Source organism: Scardinius erythrophthalmus (assembly GCF_964197995.2).
Source record: "Scardinius erythrophthalmus genome assembly, chromosome: 18".
Taxonomy (NCBI): Eukaryota; Metazoa; Chordata; class Actinopteri; order Cypriniformes; family Leuciscidae; genus Scardinius; species Scardinius erythrophthalmus.
Genome location: NC_138238.1, coordinates 9,034,795 through 9,053,246, shown reverse-complemented (window position 1 = coordinate 9,053,246; position 18,452 = coordinate 9,034,795). Strand labels below are relative to the sequence as shown.

At 36.6% G+C, this 18,452-nt stretch overlaps 1 protein-coding gene across 4 annotated transcripts in view; it reads left to right on the top strand.

Moving 5' to 3' along the window:
- Window positions 1-255: 255 nt before the first annotated feature.
- Window positions 256-18,452, top strand: part of qki2 (QKI, KH domain containing, RNA binding 2) — a 37,330-nt gene continuing 19,133 nt past the window's right edge. For all 4 annotated transcript variants that reach the window (XR_014032136.1, XR_014032137.1, XM_081393424.1 and 1 more), the window contains exons 1-2: window positions 256-1,104; window positions 13,899-14,038. Coding sequence is in view for 2 of the 4 variants with exons in the window: in XM_081393424.1 (XP_081249550.1) it covers window positions 963-1,104; window positions 13,899-14,038 (282 nt within the window). In the remaining 2 variants the exon portion in view is untranslated. The remainder of the gene's footprint in view (window positions 1,105-13,898; window positions 14,039-18,452) is intronic.

Genomic DNA, 18,452 nt, shown 5'->3' with positions numbered 1-18,452 from the left:
AGTGTCCAATTACATATTTTGCATATTCTCGCTATGTCATATTGTCACAAACTGTATTTTTAATGGGAATGTTTCATTTAAAAAGTGTAACAACTAGGCTCTAGCCCCTGGCTGGCTTCCCATACAAAGAGTCTGTAGAATTCATAATGACTTTAATGTAAGAAAAACGTTGTGAATGGGAGCTCAACCTCAAGTAGCCTATAGGCTACGTATGTATGTGTATGTGTACAAGTTTGAGAGAGAGAGAGAGAGAGAGAGAGAGAGAGAGAGAGAGAGAGAGAGAGAGAGAGAGAGAGAGAGAGAGAGAGAGAGAGAGAGAGCGAGCTGGTTTCTCCTCCCATTGGCGACTTCGCACGATGGCAATGTTGAGCAGTGTAGGGTTGATCATGATCATGATCATGTGACTGACAGACAGCTTTGGGAGAGAACGGCACTGAACACAGAAACATCAGGCGCGACTAAAGAGTTTCTACAGCGCGAGAGATAGAGCTTACGAGTGAACATTGCCCCTGCTTTAAAACCGTTATTCAAGTGCTCTGAAACACATCGACGGTGGTTGAAAAAGTCCTGGGAGGAGAAGAAGCTGTTTTCAACAGCCTGGATAGAGGTTTGGTGTGGTGGCTATAAAACATACTCTGTAGAAGAGGAGAGACGAACAAATCTCAGCGGGCATGCGGGAGTTTTTGGAGTTATTTGACTGCAAACATTCTACAAACGAATAAGAACTTTCGCGCAGATTCGTTTCTTTAATTGCGTCATCAGTTTTTTTTAAACGGATGATTGAGGGTGATACAAAGTTGGAACTTTGTGTTTGAAAAGTAGCAACATAGGGTCAAAAGTTTGGAATAAAACGGAAAACATATCAAACCCCTCCGTTTGCGTTTTTGTGGGGGGCTGTCGTGTTTTTCCAAAGCTCAACGCATTTTTTTAGCTTTTTTTTTTTTTGGGCCAATATTTTAAACATGGTTGGGGAAATGGAAACGAAGGAGAAGCCTAAGCCGACTCCTGATTATCTGATGCAGCTCATGAATGACAAGAAATTGATGAGCAGCCTGCCAAACTTCTGTGGCATTTTCAACCATCTCGAGCGACTGTTAGATGAAGGTGAGAGTTCTGGTATTTTATGAAAAGAACGAATGAATGTGTTTGGAAGAACTGCGGATGCTCGCAGATAGGCTATCCTAAAAATGTCAGTGTTGTTATTTTTCCGTTTCAGTGTTGTTGTAAAAAAGCTCTTAAATTTGTTGTAAACATATCTTTTAATCACTTTTATTAATTCCAGTGATTCGAGTTTTTTATTTATTTTTCTTTTTATTCGTTATCCGATTAATTTAGTAAGTAGCCTACACTTAACAAGTAACACTATGTAGTTACGCCAATGGGTGGCGACGAGTGCATATGATTATGAGTGAGTCTTTGAATCATTCACTCCTGATTCGTTGAAAGCATCAAGTCTTATTATACTTTATTAAAATTTCCTTGCTTGCTAATCTACTATGAGACTATGGACCTAAGTGTTTTTCATTCATTCATGTTTTCCTATAGAACACAAACAGCACATTTGTCACCTATGCTGGAAAAAGCTATGACTTCTGCCATGCAATATTAGAGAGTCAAAGTAATTTCTACACATAATTTCTCTCTTCTTTATTGTGAACAAGATTAACTCTGTGCTGCCTCAAAATAACGACTTGTTCATTGCAGGAAGTGTGTATTTTCAATTGATCCAACAAATGAAATGTCTCCATGGAAGCAAACAACAGCGATTTGTTCGAGGACATGGCTTATTTAAAAAAAAAAAAGATTAGTTCATGAACGAAAGAACACATTTGCTTATAACTACAGAAGGTTATTCATTCTTTCAGATTGTAGCAATGATGGTAATGACCATGTTCTGATTTTTAACAGGCTTCAGAAACATTTCAGACGGTAACATTTCTTCATTAAACGACCATAGCTGAAAAAGTTTTTTTTAGTTTGCTCAAATGAATCAGTTACATGACCTGGAAATGTCTTTAATCATATCCAAACACACTGAGATATTTTGCAGCAAGCTTATTAAATCAGCACAGATGCATTCAATTACAAAATATCATAACGGGCCATGACGCAGTTGGATGATACTCCGATTTAGGGAACTGATGGCTGTAATCGAGACTAACCTACTTGTTTGCTTTGTGAATTTAGAGGTATGGCTATTTTTAACACGTACTACAGTGGCACGACATCTGTCTAGGCTCTCCAGATCTGGATGGTATTGTAAAAATAAGTTTTGTACTTAAAGTGAAAAGCTTGAGTTTGCTCAGAGTTGACACTTCTAACATATTCAAACACTGCAGAACGCATGTAACAGTTTTCCTCTGAGAATGCAGGGGAAGCGAAGGATGTGATAACAGAACCACTTCTCTATTTCTCCCTCTCATTCTAATCAGCCCATGGCCCTGGTTTATTTCATTCCAAGTTTATTGCTGATAATCCAGTGTAATAATATAAATGTTATCACTACAATACTTTCATGGAGAGAAGGGTGATCTGTTAGAATTATATATAGAGTATCTTGCAATCCATATTAAAGTGGATTTCGTTTGTCTGCTTCATTGGTACACTGAAATCTCTCTAGATTCATCATAGCTCACCCATAGCTTGTGGCGTATTGAAGGATGTGTCATAAATAAACTCACAAAAAGGGGGTTTTCAGTTCCTCTGTTTAGAGCTAATTTAGCCTTATCTGTTCTCTTCAGTTGAGCAAATCACAAACAGTTTGGAGCTCTTGAAATGTTGATTGTCAGGTGGAATTACAAAGTTTAGCTTTCTTTAATCTAGCTTTCTTCTCACAATCACAGTTTCTGAATCACCCACTACATTGTGTATGGCTTTAGTGTCTCATATATTTTCCTTGAATGAGGATCCCAGTTCTGTCAGGTTATTTTAAAGAGGTTACTGTATAATAAGCTTGGTATTTTGCTTGAGCACAGGCTATTTTTCAACACACTCATTGGATTTTATGATGCCAGAGAACTCCATTGTTTGGGTTTGCAGTTTTCAAATGTGTTAATTTTTTACCTAAAATTCAAGGCATCCTGACAGTTTCTAGTTGCTCTTATAGGTTTATCTCTGCATTATTTAAAATGTAGGCTACTGTTTATTGCAGTTGTTCTTACATGCATTGTCTGTAGTGTTCTAAATTAACACAACCTGTTATACATAATATTTTATAACCCATATTATTTAATATTGTCCACTCTTCTGGGTATTGTAAATCTCCAGTGTTGGTTTTCCAAGTGCTGCTCTTTTTCTTCTCACTTATTTTGAGTTCCCTCTGAGGGACATACATGCAGCTAATTGAATTATTTGAGTAATTATGCCATCATTGAAGGAAAATATCTGGGAGCGAATCCAGAAGTAGTGTTGAACCTCTCTTTGAAAACACTGGCTTTTCTGTATCTGATTTAGATATAAAAAGAGACTTCGGAGCCCCAGGGGGCCTACTAGTGATTCAAAGATGAAATTGTTGCAAAATGTGCTTTTTTGTTCTTTTTACTGCAACTGTTCTGTTGCCTCTTATAATTGCGTAATATAAATAATGTTGGGCTTGCGTTAACAACATTGCTCAAATGTTATTGTTGGAGGCACTTTCAATAAATGGGGTACAAAATATGGCCATTTTAACTTTTTTTTCAATAAATGGTCTGCAAAAGAAAGTTCTTATCCTTCAGAAAACCGTCCACCTCATGAGGTCAAATAAATAGTATTTTATTAGAGGTTTTATAAGAGTATAAAGTTGCTGCCTTAATTATACAATCTACTTGGATGTTTAAGTCATTTCAACTTAAATTGCATTTATTGACTTAAAAAAATGAGTTGAATCTTGTATAACATAAAGCATTAACATTCTTAACTTATTTTGATGTGTTAAATCAATGTTAACATATGCTGTCATAACTATTCATAACTACTTTACAGTGCATAAAATGAAGAAAAGTATTCGTTTGATTGTGTTTTCGTGTAATACTTTGGGTAAAGTTTGCATCCCATTTATAAAGTGCCTTGCACATTGTGATTTTCTTTTCTTTTTTCTGGTGGGGTATCTTTTAATGCTTGTATTTAAGTCTGTCACTTAAATTAGTAATTTAAGTTTTCTAAATGTCTCCATAGCATAATGTATTTCCTAAAGGAGTGAAAGTTTGAATTTTCACTAGTGCCTCTTGACCTCTGATTGTCCTCACATTATGGTCTTTTCGGTTAAACTGTAAAGCGTGGTGTTCTGGTCCCCCCGTCCAAACATAGAGTGGCACATGAGCAGTGAAGAGACGCCTCTCTGACCTATATGCATCATATGACCGTGACAAGGGCACACACAGAGTGGAGTGGAGCAAAGATCACATGATTCTTCATGAGTCTGTCATCACTTCATGACTGTTAGAAGTGCTGAATGTTCCAGAGATAGAGATCAAGTGAATATGTGTGTGAGTGTGTGTGTGTGTGTGAGAGAGAGAGAGAGAGAGAGTATTGGGTATTCCAGGAAACATTTTGTCACATATAATTTGTGTCCATGTATCTATTATTTAACAAGCTCATGATTGTTCCATATATTAATGCTCCCCTGAAATGCCTTTCAGTATGAATGAATGTGAGTGAATGTAGTTAAATGACCTTTTTGACTCAGAATAGGACATGTGACATTCATGGTCTTTGATTTTGACTGCATTAAGCTATTACCTCCTTAGCCAGATCCCGTGACACAGACAGAGCGAGATGCTGAAAGTCCCGGGGGATCAGGGTTTGGGGTGAGGGCAACAGGTGAATGAAAAAGGCTTAAATCACTGTTCAACCAAATGAAAAGCTCCATCAGGGTGTCGCACCAGTTATTATATTTAGCATCAGAAAATGTTGCAATTAGAAAATGTTTTATTAATAAAGCAATATTTTATTATTACATTTACACTGTTTAAAAGTTTGTGCTCAGTTAGATTTTTTTAAATTCTTTTATTCAGCAAGGATGCATTAAATCGATCAAAATATTATTATTATTTTTTTACATTGTTACAAAAATATATTTCACATAAATGCTGTTCTTTTGATATTTCTATTCATCAAAGAATCCTGAAAAAAAAGTATCATGGTTTCTGCAAAAATATTAAGCAGCGCAACTGTTTTCAACATTAATGATAATAAGAAATGTTCAAATCAGCATATTTGAATGATTTCTGAAGGATCATGTGACAATGGTTGCAAAATTGTAATAAATTACATTTGACATATATTAAAATATTAAACCATTCATTTAAATTGTAATAATATTTTACAATATTACTGTTTTTAGTGTTTTTTGATCAAATAAATGCAAATAAATGGTGCAAAAAAAGAGACTTCTTTCTTTTTTTCTTTCCTTTTTAACGCCATGCCAACTTCTTTGGCTATGTTAATGGCGAGAGCCAGGTTTAGCTATTAAAACAATTTTTTTTAAAGGGATGGTATAATGCCCTTTTCACAAGATGTAAAGTAAATCTTTTATGTCCCCAGAGTGTGTATGTGAAGTTTTAGCTCAAAATACCCCACAGATATTTTTTGTTAGCCGTTTGTTGTAGTCCTTAAAAAGCAATTTCTTTAAAAGCAAATATCTCTCTTTGCTTTGAACTTGAACGTTGTAACTTTGCAGATGTTGTTTATGCTCAAACAGCAACATTACACACTAACTAAAGTTAGAAATGTGAAATCATAATCAAGATTTAAGATTCTCTTTTTTTTCTCTAAAAACCTTAAGGCTAAATTTGGATTTATTTGGTTAAAAACCTTTTCAAAAGTATCAACAGAATAAAATATGTTCCTCAAAATGGTAGAAGTATTACATATGTGTTTAATGGACAGTGGAATCTGACAAGAGGAACTCTTTGTGGAATTTTCTCTTGATAGTAAAAATGTATGTGCAAGTCTTGAGTGTTATATAGCATTGTATGCAAATGACTTGATCCCAGCGATTATTAAAAGGGATATTAGCGATGTTTTGTCCCAACATTTTGGTAAATTGTTGTTTAAGCACTGATCCCATTCCAAATCTCATTCCGACTATCATTTATTTTCGGGTGTATACATTTCATTTTGATCTCAGATCTGTGAAAGGCACAGCATTTACTGGTTAATGCTTCTTTGACAGCACTGTCCGGAGACTTCTTTCAAAAACATAAAAAAAAATCTTACCGACCTCAAACTTTTGACCGGTAGTTGATATTTTATTATATTTATATTTTTCAAGACATGATTTTATCCATCAGGAATTTGTTGCATCATAAAAAGTGGTCACTTTGACAAGTGGTTTAAAAATAAGAGTGATGTCTTTAGTGATGTCTGCCGAAAAGTCGTTTCAGAGGTCAGCACAAGTTCTTACATTTAGATTAAAGATGACAAATGTTTTTCTGTGGAATAACAATCATAATTGGCCTCAATTGATTTTTCTTTCCCAGAGAAAAGCTAAATAAATACTCATCCACAAAGGGATTTAACATATCTGGCTTTTGCTAGGGAGTTTTAGAGGTGAATCTCAAACAATATTGGGGAAAAATGGTTTTAATGATGTTTAAATCTGACTAGATCTGACTCCCTGACCATTATCAATGGCTTTTCTGAGTGAAACTGCTTTGTTTGGCAGTGGCAGACATGACCTTGAGCTATAAAGTGACAGTCATAATGTCGTTTTCAGGTCAAATCTTAGCTTCAGTGTCAATCCTCGTGTCTTGTGTGTTTGTGAAGGTGCTTTTCAGTTGTTTGTGTATGTCTGTTTTTCTTTGTCTCCCTTTTGGCCGTTTTCTTTGATAAGATAAATGTTGATTATCAAGCGTGTCAGTGATCTCATCAGTCTCCTGCTCTTTCCAGGCAGCTTAGCTTGCATCTGTAAATACTCAATACTTATCTCACCCTTAACTGCCAGTTTGCCCTGCAGTCGTCTTGACACCACCAGACAATTCCTGTCTCTCTCAACCTAAACTCAATCAGCAATCATCCAATCACAATAGCACATTACTGCTGACCAACACAATCAGAGTGATAAGCGCAAGCTGCACATTCAAATTTCCTGATTGCTTGGAGAATCAAGATGACCTTGATTGGAAATTCAGTCATGTACATGTACTCACCCTCGTGTAGTTCCAAATCTGTATACTGTTTTTCTTATAGTCAAAATAAGCATTTGAACCATCTTAATTTATCTTAATCATTGCAAAATTCAGTTTTGAAGTCATTTGATAGTTTTGATGAGCAGATCAAATGTTTAAGTCTATATTTTCAGAAAATCCTGCACTCCGCTGTACCTTTTGAGTGATTTATGGTGCCTTTCAGTGCTTCACATGTCAGGTTGGATGTCGATGACATCATCAGAGCTCATTGGTCCTTGTGGCACATCACATGGTCAGCCATCGTTGACATCATGCTTGATTTAAGAGCTAAGAAGGCATGATTTTCAGTGAAACGTGACTTAAATTTGTGTCTGTTCGACATGCATGGCTTTCGCAATTAAATAATGACATTTTTTTTTATGCATGGAAGAGATGTCAAGACAGCAAGCATTCAAAATGCTGTTAATTAGAATAATTTATGTATATTGCATTTTTAAGTCATTAATTGTTGGTTAAAATGACGGTAGTTGCAGTTGAAACAGATCTGCTTTCACCACAGGTATTTGGTCTGAAGCTGAATGTGATTTAGTTTGAAGATATATTGTCAGAGCAAAGGGAAATATTGTTCTTTCATGTACACATTTGTTTTTACACTGTCACTAACAGCCTGACAATTGCAGTAACTGCGGTGTCTGCTCTCTGTGTGAAAACGGAGGAGGAGTCGGAGCGTTTCCTGGCAGTCGACGATTATCCAGATGGTTTCACGGTTTGCGGTCTACTCTTTCATCCCTCTTGCAACCTTTTCTAGCTTTTATTTTATATTATTATTTTCTTTTACCTTTTATCATGTTTCCTCTGTTCATCTCAGCGTCTCTCATCTCTCCCACACTGCCACAGATGGTCAACTCGCTGTCTGTGTATTAGAGACTGAAATAATCTGTTTCTGTTCCAAAGTCTTAAAACTCTGGTGCCTGACTAAGAATCAGTGTATATTTGATTAAATAAAATGATTTTATTTAAAACTCTGATAAATCAGTGGGGAACTTGAATGGGCACAACAGGCCAATAAAACAGTATTTTGAAATATTACATTTTAATTAGAGCTGCACGATATATTGAAAATGTACATATCGGGAAAAGCATTTCTTAATGGCTTACTATAACTGAATGATTTTAATACTTCAAAAAGTCTAAGTTTTAGGTAGAAGCAGACAGCAAAGAATAGACTGGACGCATGACTGTTACATACGTGTGACATGCTTAATGTTATTAGGCGCAATAAGCGAAGTACACATGCACTCATGAAGCCGCCTCTCGGACAGTGCGTAACTCTTATGCAGTTTATATGGCCAAATACACACAAAATTATGTCAGAATGCCCATCTTGGTGAGTTTTCACGTAAACACAGTCAGTTATGTCAGTCACAGTCAATGGAGTAAACGGTTACACAGAATGAAAGTGCGCATGTAACAACATATTGGAGCCATGATGCAGCTCTTAAAGTGACAGCGGCCTAATAAACCTTCTTCAATCTGCTTGCTTAATGTTAATCAAACAACAATAGACAAAGCGAAAATCACTCACTGATCTTGGATGGAATAACTTTTGTAGCTTTAATAAGAATCAGTGTATATTTAATTCATACAGAGAAGACTATAGGCAGTGTTTTATTTTTACATTTTATTATTCAATTTCTGTTGTTAAATAAACCTAATCTAGGCCTATCTGAAACCCTAAACCCCCCTTGATTTACACAGACATTAAAATAACACTTAAGTTTTACGTAATGCTGTAATGCTACAGTAAAATACTGCTATTCACTTACAGAAGTCTTAGGGATGCTTTCTTCTCACAAAAAGAATGTGAAAAATGTATGTTGATTATATCATTTTCAGTTTTTAAATATGTTTAAATAGAATTTATTTTACACACTTAAAGGTGCAATGTGTAAAATCTATTTTCAAAAATCCATTATAATATACATGATGTTTTGAGTAGTGTATAAAGACCTTACAAAATGAACCGTTATGTTTTTATTACTTTAGAATGAGCCATTTCTATCTATATACACCACGGGTCACCTTACATGTTAAGTCGCCATTTTGCGCCGCCATGTTTCTACAGTAGCCCTAAACGGACAAACTTCTCTACAGAGCGCGTTTCGTCACTCTGTTGTTTTTGCTTCTTCTTCGTTGGTGTTTTTAGAGGCAATTTGCACCGTCACTATGTTGAATACGCACGAAGTAGTAGTAGTAATGAAGTACGATTGTAAGTAGTGAAATTTTAAATGGAGGATCATACGTATCATTTTGCACAAGAGCCGACAAAGAGGCAATCTTCGTCGGCAAAGAAGAGAAAACAAGATGCAGCCAGACGAAGTCGGGACATACGACGGCATAAATCCCGTATTAAAGGGTTAGTTCACCCTAAAATGTAAATTCTGTCAGTAATTACTCACCCTCATGTTGTTCCAACCCCGTAAGACTTTCGGAACACAAATTAAGATATTTTTGATGAAATCTGAGATCTGTCTCACTCCTTCATAGGCTTCTATGTAATCGATATTTTCCATTCCAGAAATGTTAGGAAAGACATTGTTAAAATAGTCCAAGTGACTACAGTGGCTCAGCCTTAAGTTTATCAAGTGACGAGAATACTTTTTGTCCGCAAAAAAATCTAAAATAACAAACAAAATAACTTTATTCAACTATTCAGTGAGTTCACGTAGTGTAACAGCGTAGCGCTTCTGGGTTGTACGTCAGAACGTAGGCTCACTATTGGCCGACATTGGTCATGTGTGTGATGCTGGCCAATAGTGAGCCTACGTTCTGACGTACAAGGCTTTTTCCAGATGGACGATGTTGAAGCAGAAAAATGTTTTAAAAACGACGGTGAAGTTGCCTGTTTTCTGCTGGACAGGTAAGTTTGTCCAACTTTAGCACTTTCTGTGATACAGAAACAGTGACAATGGTACACACTCTTGGCTTACATTTCCCATGTTATCTCTTTAGTTAGTGTTTTATTTTTTATTTTTTTAAAGAAACTTTGTTGCTTGACTGGCTACTCTCTGCTGTCTCAGACGACGACATGTGTGTTTTGTTTTGGCCACTGTAGCTTCTTCGAAAGGGAGGGGTGAGCGGGGGCTGAGCCGTTGGTTGCAGTTCGCAACCGAACCACTAGAAGCTGTTAAATTTCACACACTGCACCTTTAAAGCATTATCGTATCGCACATCAAATATCACAATATTTAACCAATATTGCATATCACGTTGCTATTTAATATTGTGCAGCTCTAATTTGAATATATTTCAAAATATAATTTAATTTATTCATGTGATGACAAAGCTGAATTTTCAGCATAATTACTCCAGTCTCCAGTGTCACATGATCCTTCAGAAATCATTCTAATATACTGATTTGGTGCTCAAGAAAGATTTACTATTATTATCAATGTTAAAAACATTCATGCTGCTTAATATTTTTGTGGAAACTGGTCGTGTTCTTTCATTCAAAAAAGAAAGTACTTGTGTACTTGGTTGATATTTCTGTTAAGTATTTGAATTGACAGCCTTCCTTAAATGATTCATTCATAGTGTTGTTTTTCTTGTTATCTCCACTTCTGTTGTTTCTATGAATTTGTGTGTGTGTATGAGCACACATCTTTTCAAACCTTATGTAATGGCACACACTATGAAGCAGTGTTTGGTTGAGTAAACGCTTTGTCTTTATCCAGCGTCCAGCATGGTCTGGAGACCGCCAGCTCTCGCAGGCAACAACACTTTTGTTCACTAAACGACCAAAGAATGTGTCTGACATCTCACATTAAATCACGCTTGTTTTTCTGCCAGCACATTTCTCTGCGTTCCAATTCTTAGGTTTATAAAGTCAAAAGTTTCAGAAAGTCTAAAAACTGCATCCAAATTTGCCTGTTTGAAAGTTATCATATAGGTGCAAACTTTCCATGGCTGACACTGAAAGTGTGAAAAATACTAAAGTTGTCAGAAGAAGTAATTTAAACCAGACGCATGACAGTGTGCCATTAGTAAATAACAGCAACTGAATAGGTTATCCATAGTGCTGTGTGTTTAGAGTGCAGGATCTAGTGGCATTATGGAGGTGATATTTATGTCGCTGTGATGTAGTTGTTGCTCGCTCACAGCCATACCAGACCAAGTGTATCATACTGTAGTATTGGACAGACTCAGATGACAGCAAGCAAACACAAACTGTAATCAGAGTCGTTTCTCTCTCTCTCTCTCTCTCTCTCTCTCTCTCTCTCTCTCTCTCTCTCTCTCTCTCTCTCTCTCTCTCTCTCTCTCTCTCTCTCTCTCTCTCTCTCTCTCTCTCTCTCTCTCTCTCTCTCTGTCACACACACACACGTAAATGATGGTCTGCAGCAGCAGTAGGAAGGACTATCTCACTGTCTGTGTATGTTGTGGTTGGCAGTGTTGACCAGTCGCCTCTAATGTTTGTTTTTAGTGCACTTGAAGCTTGTGCTAATAACAGCCAAACTGAGGGTGGATAATTATATGTCTTATGTCACCTCAGCTGTTCTTCAGACAAAATACATATGGTTAAAACAGATAGTATTTATTTTTAAATTTGCATTTCTATTTATGCATTTGTTCTGTATTTTTATTTTATATATGAGGAATTACCATCTCAACCAAAAAGTGATTGCTTCCATATAGGTCCAAAATGTTTTCACATTGATATTTACCAATTGAACACAAATAAGATTGATTTTCATATTAATATTGATCGTTTTCATTTGCATCAATATATAACCCAATATGTCAACATTTTTTTAAGATTAATTTGAATCAATATATTAATAATAATATATGAAAATAGCATGCAAAGAATTCTGTTAAAATGTTTGTGTGATTCAAACAAATCATTGAGTTTTGAATCTATTATTTGAAATGGACAAAACTGATTCCCAGAATTGAATTCCCTATTAAAGCCATTTGTTTTTCTCCTGAATTTTAAAAACATATAGGCCTGGTTCCACAGACAGGGCTTAGATTAAGCCAGGATTAGGCCTTAGTTAAATTAGGACATTTAAGTAGCTTTTATAGTTTTATAGTTATAGTTCTGTGCCTCAGAAAAAACATTACTGGTGTGCATCTTGAGACAAATCGATGGCACTGACATATTTTAAGATATGCCATTGCAAGTTCCTTTCAATTAAGACAGCTCAAACATGCATTTTGGTCTGGGACTAGCTTAAGCCTGGTCTGTGAAACCGGGCACTAATGACAGGGATAGTTCTCCCAAAAAAAAAGAAAATTCTGTCATCATTTACTCACCCTCATGTTGTTCCAAATCCATAAGACTTTCGTTCATCTTTAGAACACAAATGAAGATATTTTTTAATATTCTCTCATCATTTTTGTCCATCCATTAAAAGTCCCTGCAACCAAAGATTTAATGCATCTAAAAGTTCATCCATATCTAAATGAACTGAGCTTTTTAATAGAAGTCATCTGAAGAGACACATTCACTTTATATAAGAAACAGATCTCATTTAGGTCATTTTGGTTCCGAAGATGAAGTCTTGTGAGGGTGAGTAAATGATGGCAGAATTTTCATTTTTGTGTGAACTATCCTGTCCCTTCAACTTAATGGGCAAACAAAAAACATTAAAATTGAGATGGGAATATTGTATTTATCGCCCAGCCCTTGTGACTCATAGGATAAATCGTACTTAATCCAAAATGTCGAGACTGTTGGAATGTTAAGCCGCAGAGTCACACAAAACCCAATATAAACTTCTGACTGACTGTTTAATCCCCTTTCAACACCCAATGTAAAGTGACCAATTATACCAATTTCATGAGTAAGTCCCAGAATGTGTAAATTAATCGGCTTTGAGCAGTTTGAGCTGATGTTTGGATTTGTGCTTCATTGTGGGACCTCAAATGGCTGGTTTTACTCTGAGGGTTTATTTAATCAGCTTTATTCTGAATGATAGCATATGAACAGATGAAACCAGTCCTAATGTGACAGTGCAGTCTGGATTCATTTAAAACATTGTAAATCAGAAAACGCTGTGTCTCATGGCAGGGATCGAACACATGGTTAGATGGGGCAGTGCCAAGAGCATGTGTTGCATGTAATTGAGTGTAAATGTGCTTACATGCCTGCGTTCACTTATGTAAGTCATATGAAAACAATCCTGTTCATCTTTGGGAGGGGTGGTGTCGGTGGAGTTCAGAAGACCACATCCTGCTGAGTTATTGCTTATGAGATCTTGTTGAGGTTCTTTGCTTTTCTCTGGGAGGATCCTATGGGAGCCCAACAAGCTACAGCTAGCTCAGATCAGGGTTATATTTAGGTCATTTTAATCTGTAGGCCTGGGCCATGCTTTGATGTTGTTATTTTGAACCATATTGTACATCGGTGTAAATCCATTCTAATATACTGCTGCTTCTTCCCTATATCCTCTAAAGAGCTTTAGTTAAAAAATAATTATTGCTTCAGTCTTTTAAGCTGGTCTCTTTGGAATTCCTCGGTTTGGACCAGCAAGCATTCAAAAGGCTGGTGTCTGATTCACTCTTTGTGAATGCACATCATGTTGCGCTAGCTCCTCTATGGCTGGCTGGGCTCTCATGCCCTTTGGGAGTTGTTTTCATATTTAAATAGTTGCATGAGCTCATCAAGACTTCTGCAAGTCATTTTTAACCAAAACAAAAACAACTTTTCTTTGTTTTTAAAGATAGATGAGGCAACTTTTATGGATTAAGCCTCCAAATAATTGTTTTTTTAATGTGTCTGTTTGGCAGAAATTGGACGGGTACGGAAGGACATGTACAATGACACTATGAACGGCACAGATAAAAGGACTTCCGAGCTCCCAGATGCTGTGGGGCCCATTGCACAACTCCAAGAGAAACTCTATGTGCCTGTAAAAGAATTCCCAGATGTAAGTATTACCTCACTGCTATTGTAACTTAAATCAAGTTTAGTAGTTACACTGTCAGAAAAAAGTACAAAAACTTAGCTTGTTAGTGGGGCAGTACCCTTAAAAGTACACCTTTTGTGTGCCGTCTTACCCTAAAGAACACATACCTTAATGCCAGGTTCAGACTACACGATAGCAGCCCGATTTTGGCACGATCCGTTTGAGGTAGAGTGTCGTGGTGATTTGTAAACGACACACGTCACATCTGTAAGTACAGAAGCTCTTCCGTACACAGCTTTCAAACATGGTGAAACAAAAGAGAGATGATGATATTGTTGCTGCTAGGTGGAATGATGCAATGGAGATAAATGCTGGCCAATGATAGCGGAGCCGCTTCAGCAACCCGGTATATACGCGGCTTCTGTAGCCATTGTTTGTTTACGCTCTTGTCTCCGCAAGTCAGTCGCTAGTTCCGCCTTCTTGATGACATCACGCACATTGTTAAAGACGACAAGTGATGATTGGTCGGGAAGCAACGTGTAGTCTGACATGTTATTGTCCAAGACACAACAAAAATGTAGGAGTCAGAATTGCATAATCTGACACAGTGACTATCATAACAGACAAAAGTATTGTGTAGTCTAAACCTGAGATAAGATACTAATAGGTACAGTTAAGGTACTAATATGCACACCTAATATACTAATAGACAGTCTTTAGGGGTAGATAAGATACAAATCTGTCTCATTAAGGCTACTGCACAGAAACTAGATTTAGATTTAGAAACAGATTTATTTCTGACAGTGTATGTTTTATATAGAATCAACACATTTATGCCAATGGTTTGTAAAGGAAGCAAGTAAAAAGTGGAAAACCATTTCTGACACTAATGACTCCCGGAATTGCAAAAATAATGTTTGGCCCTGTCCCAAATGCTGCCCAAAGTCCTTGCTGTTTTCTTCCAGCTCATAGACTGTTGAATCTCCATCAGTGTGGGCATGTTTATGCAACATTAAGGGCAACAAAGCTGCTTTATAGAAGATTATTATTTTGATAAGATCATTGCCACTTCATGGTATTACTGGAAAAGTAATGTACCGAAACTGCCTTTTTTACCTTCTGAAATGTTTTTTATAAGGGATTAAAATGCACCCTGACTAGCGCATATAAATAAAGAGAGAGACATGTCTCTGTGTTAACACATGTTTTTTTTTAGATTACTCAAATGACAGAAAATTGGTAATTTGTCCATGAAAGCACATTTATTTCAAGTCTATAATCACAGGTGGATCCTCTGGGGTTTTTTTTTTGCACGTTGATTGTTTTACCTTAGACGTCGACTCAGGGGAGCATGAGAAGCCTGCAGCAGATTGATCCAATTAACTCGTCTCTACCAGGACAGCAAAAATCAAATGATTATAATTAGCATGGTAAATATTGCTTAATACTGCAATCCTAGGCATTGTTTGACTCACAGCCTGTGTTTCTAATTTGAATACATCGTGACTTTCAAATCTCGATGCAAGGGCAGCTTTCACACTCTTCTCAGAGAACATAATATATGCAGAAACGCTCATCAGGCCCGAGAGTGGATTACGCGAGGAGTCCGATCTGAAACATTTGTGTATGAACTGAACAAAGTGTTGGGATGTACGTTTTCACAGTGGGCGATTATCTGGCTCGTTTGATCGTGAACAGGTTTAGGGTTGAGACTGAGTTTAAGGAGATGTTAAGTAGACGGAGAAGTGTTTCTGGCTGTCAGCTCTCACGATTCTGCCATTTTAAAGAGCTGATAAGAGTGATAGTAGGGTCAGGGTTAATCGAGTTTGAATGAGAGATGCGTTACTGGGGCTTCTCTCTTATCTCTCGTTTAGTTATAATTAACCTCTGTGAATTGTCCTCTATATTAGGGTGAAACCCAACCAACTACTGACAGCACTTGAGCAAGTGTGCAAAATTAACTTGTTTGAAAAGTTATGTAGAGAAATTGGAACTCACAAAATGTAAAACATCTCATTCTGATGCTGTTCTTGCATCAAGTAAACACATTGTGAAGAAAGAACAGCTTTTGAATAGATTAGCCTGATGGATGACAAAACACAGGAACTTCCAATTTGATGTCTGGTGTCTAGTGTATTAAAATGTGATACATTTTGACAACCTGCTTAGACTTTCCCATTGTTGAGTGACTCATTGAGGTCACAGATTCATAAAGAAACAAAGTCATTTGGAGTAGCACACCAGCAGCACCAATAGGTCTGGTTGATGTGCAATATTACCCAGTTATTGTGATTAATCAGGCTCAACAATAGGGATTTTTCAGGCCTATGAGATCTTTAATTGCCTGGCCAACATTTTCCCACTTCAAAATAAGGCACATTTTATTCTTTGGTGAAATGTTTTTTTAAATAAATTACATAAATATGTTGCTGAAATAAAAATAAAAAAATTGACAAAATTGATTCATATAAAGATTGTTTGTTTTTGAATTTCAATATAGCTGGAAATTGTATTTAAATGAACAAACTACACAAGTACTTTTGCTAGAATAGTGGTTGTGCAACACATTATTGATTTTGTTTATTTTCAAATATTTCTATTGATGCTTCCTAGAATATTCTTGACAATTCAACATAGCTGTCAACCAGCTAGAGTTGCCTTTAATCAACATTCAATTCAATTTTCAGTGTTAAACAAATGTACATGATAAGCAAATGTAAGATACTGTTATTCCCTGTTTTTTTCTTTGTTGCTTTGCCTCTACCTTTTTTCCTCTTTACACTTTGTTGGCCTTTGTCTTTTAAAGATCAGTCGGGGCCCAACAAATCTTATCTTATTTTCAGCCATCAATCATCAGGCTTGTTTTGAGAGTGACTTTGCTCCCCTGTAATAGAACCAGAATTCCGATAATCCCGCGGGAACCTGTCAGGGTTAACACCATCCCACAATCAGTGCCAAGTGCGGGTGAGAGACATGCAGGTCACTGGCCTTTCTGTCCTCCGTCGCCTTTTGGAGAGAATGATCTAGAACATTATCCCTGCCTGCATAGTCTGTGTGAAAACAAATGTGGACTTTGATGAGGAGATGGGAGGGGTGGGGAATGATGATTAGATTTCTATTCTGCATGCTCTCACTGTTCCTATGTAAAGACCATTCAGAATGATTCTCAGGCCGTCGCCTCAGTCTGTCATCCTCTTCCCACTCTTTTCTCTCTAGCTGTCGACTGGTAATGAGGTTTTTCCAATGCTCCTTTGTTGTTCATTAAGAGCCTTGAACTTGTTAAAAATCACAAAAAAGACACTGTTTACTTTTTGTCAGGATTCTTTGACTATTCTTAAAGGAATAGTCTGCCCAAAAACTATTATTCTCTCATCAATAACTCCATCAATAACTCAATAAGCCATCCCAGATGTATATTACTTGCTGTCTTCAGATGAACACAAATGAAAATTAGTCCATATAAATGGTGCAATTAAAATGTTTGGGGTCAGTAAGATTTTTTGTGTGTTTTTCCATATTTTTGTTCAGCAAGGGCACATTAATATTTCCACAAAAACATTGAGCAGCACAACTGTTTTCAACATTGATAATTATAACAAATGTTTCTTGAGGAGTAAAAACATTAGAATGATTTCTGAAGGGTCATGTGTCACTGAAGACTGGAGTAATGATACTAAATATTCAGCTTTATCAGCGCAGTTACATTTTAAAATATATTCAAATGGAAATCAGTTATTTTTAAATAGTTATAATATTTCACAATATTACTGTATTTTTGATCAAATGAAAATATTCTTTTTCTTTTTCTTTTCTTAATTGTTCCCCAATGTCCACTTATAATGTTAGTAAAGTGTATTTTTGTGCTGTAAACACAAAAATATATCCACCCTCTATCCGACTCTTCGAAATGAATGGTCTTTTTTTCTTTCTTTTTTTTTCTGCTGTTGTCCCTTTGTTTTGGAGATTATACACTAGCTGTCATTTATTCTGTGCGGTTACGTAGACCAGCGGTGACTCATCTCACTGTTACACGGCTTACCAATCAGAATGACAGGAAGGTAGTAAAAAACATCTAGACTGACAAAAAGTTCACAAAGTCAACAGTTGCACAAACATTGCCTAAAAACGACAATAACACAAGGACACAGACAGACACACAGTGCCATCCACACAGTAGTCTGATGAGCTCAACTCTAAATATACAGCACAGAGAGCCAACGACCCCCAGCAGCTGTGAACGGCCCGAGAAGACATGAGCTTTAAAAGGAAGAGAATGCATTGTGACCCTGAGAGAGATGCAGCTGCCTGGCTTATCACTCAACCCTTGTGACAGATAAGGTTAAATGCTGAAAGAGCGGCGCTGCCACTGGCCCACAAATGCCAAAAAGCACAATGTTCTGGCCTCGCGACTGTTAAAGGGGCAGCGCAACAAATC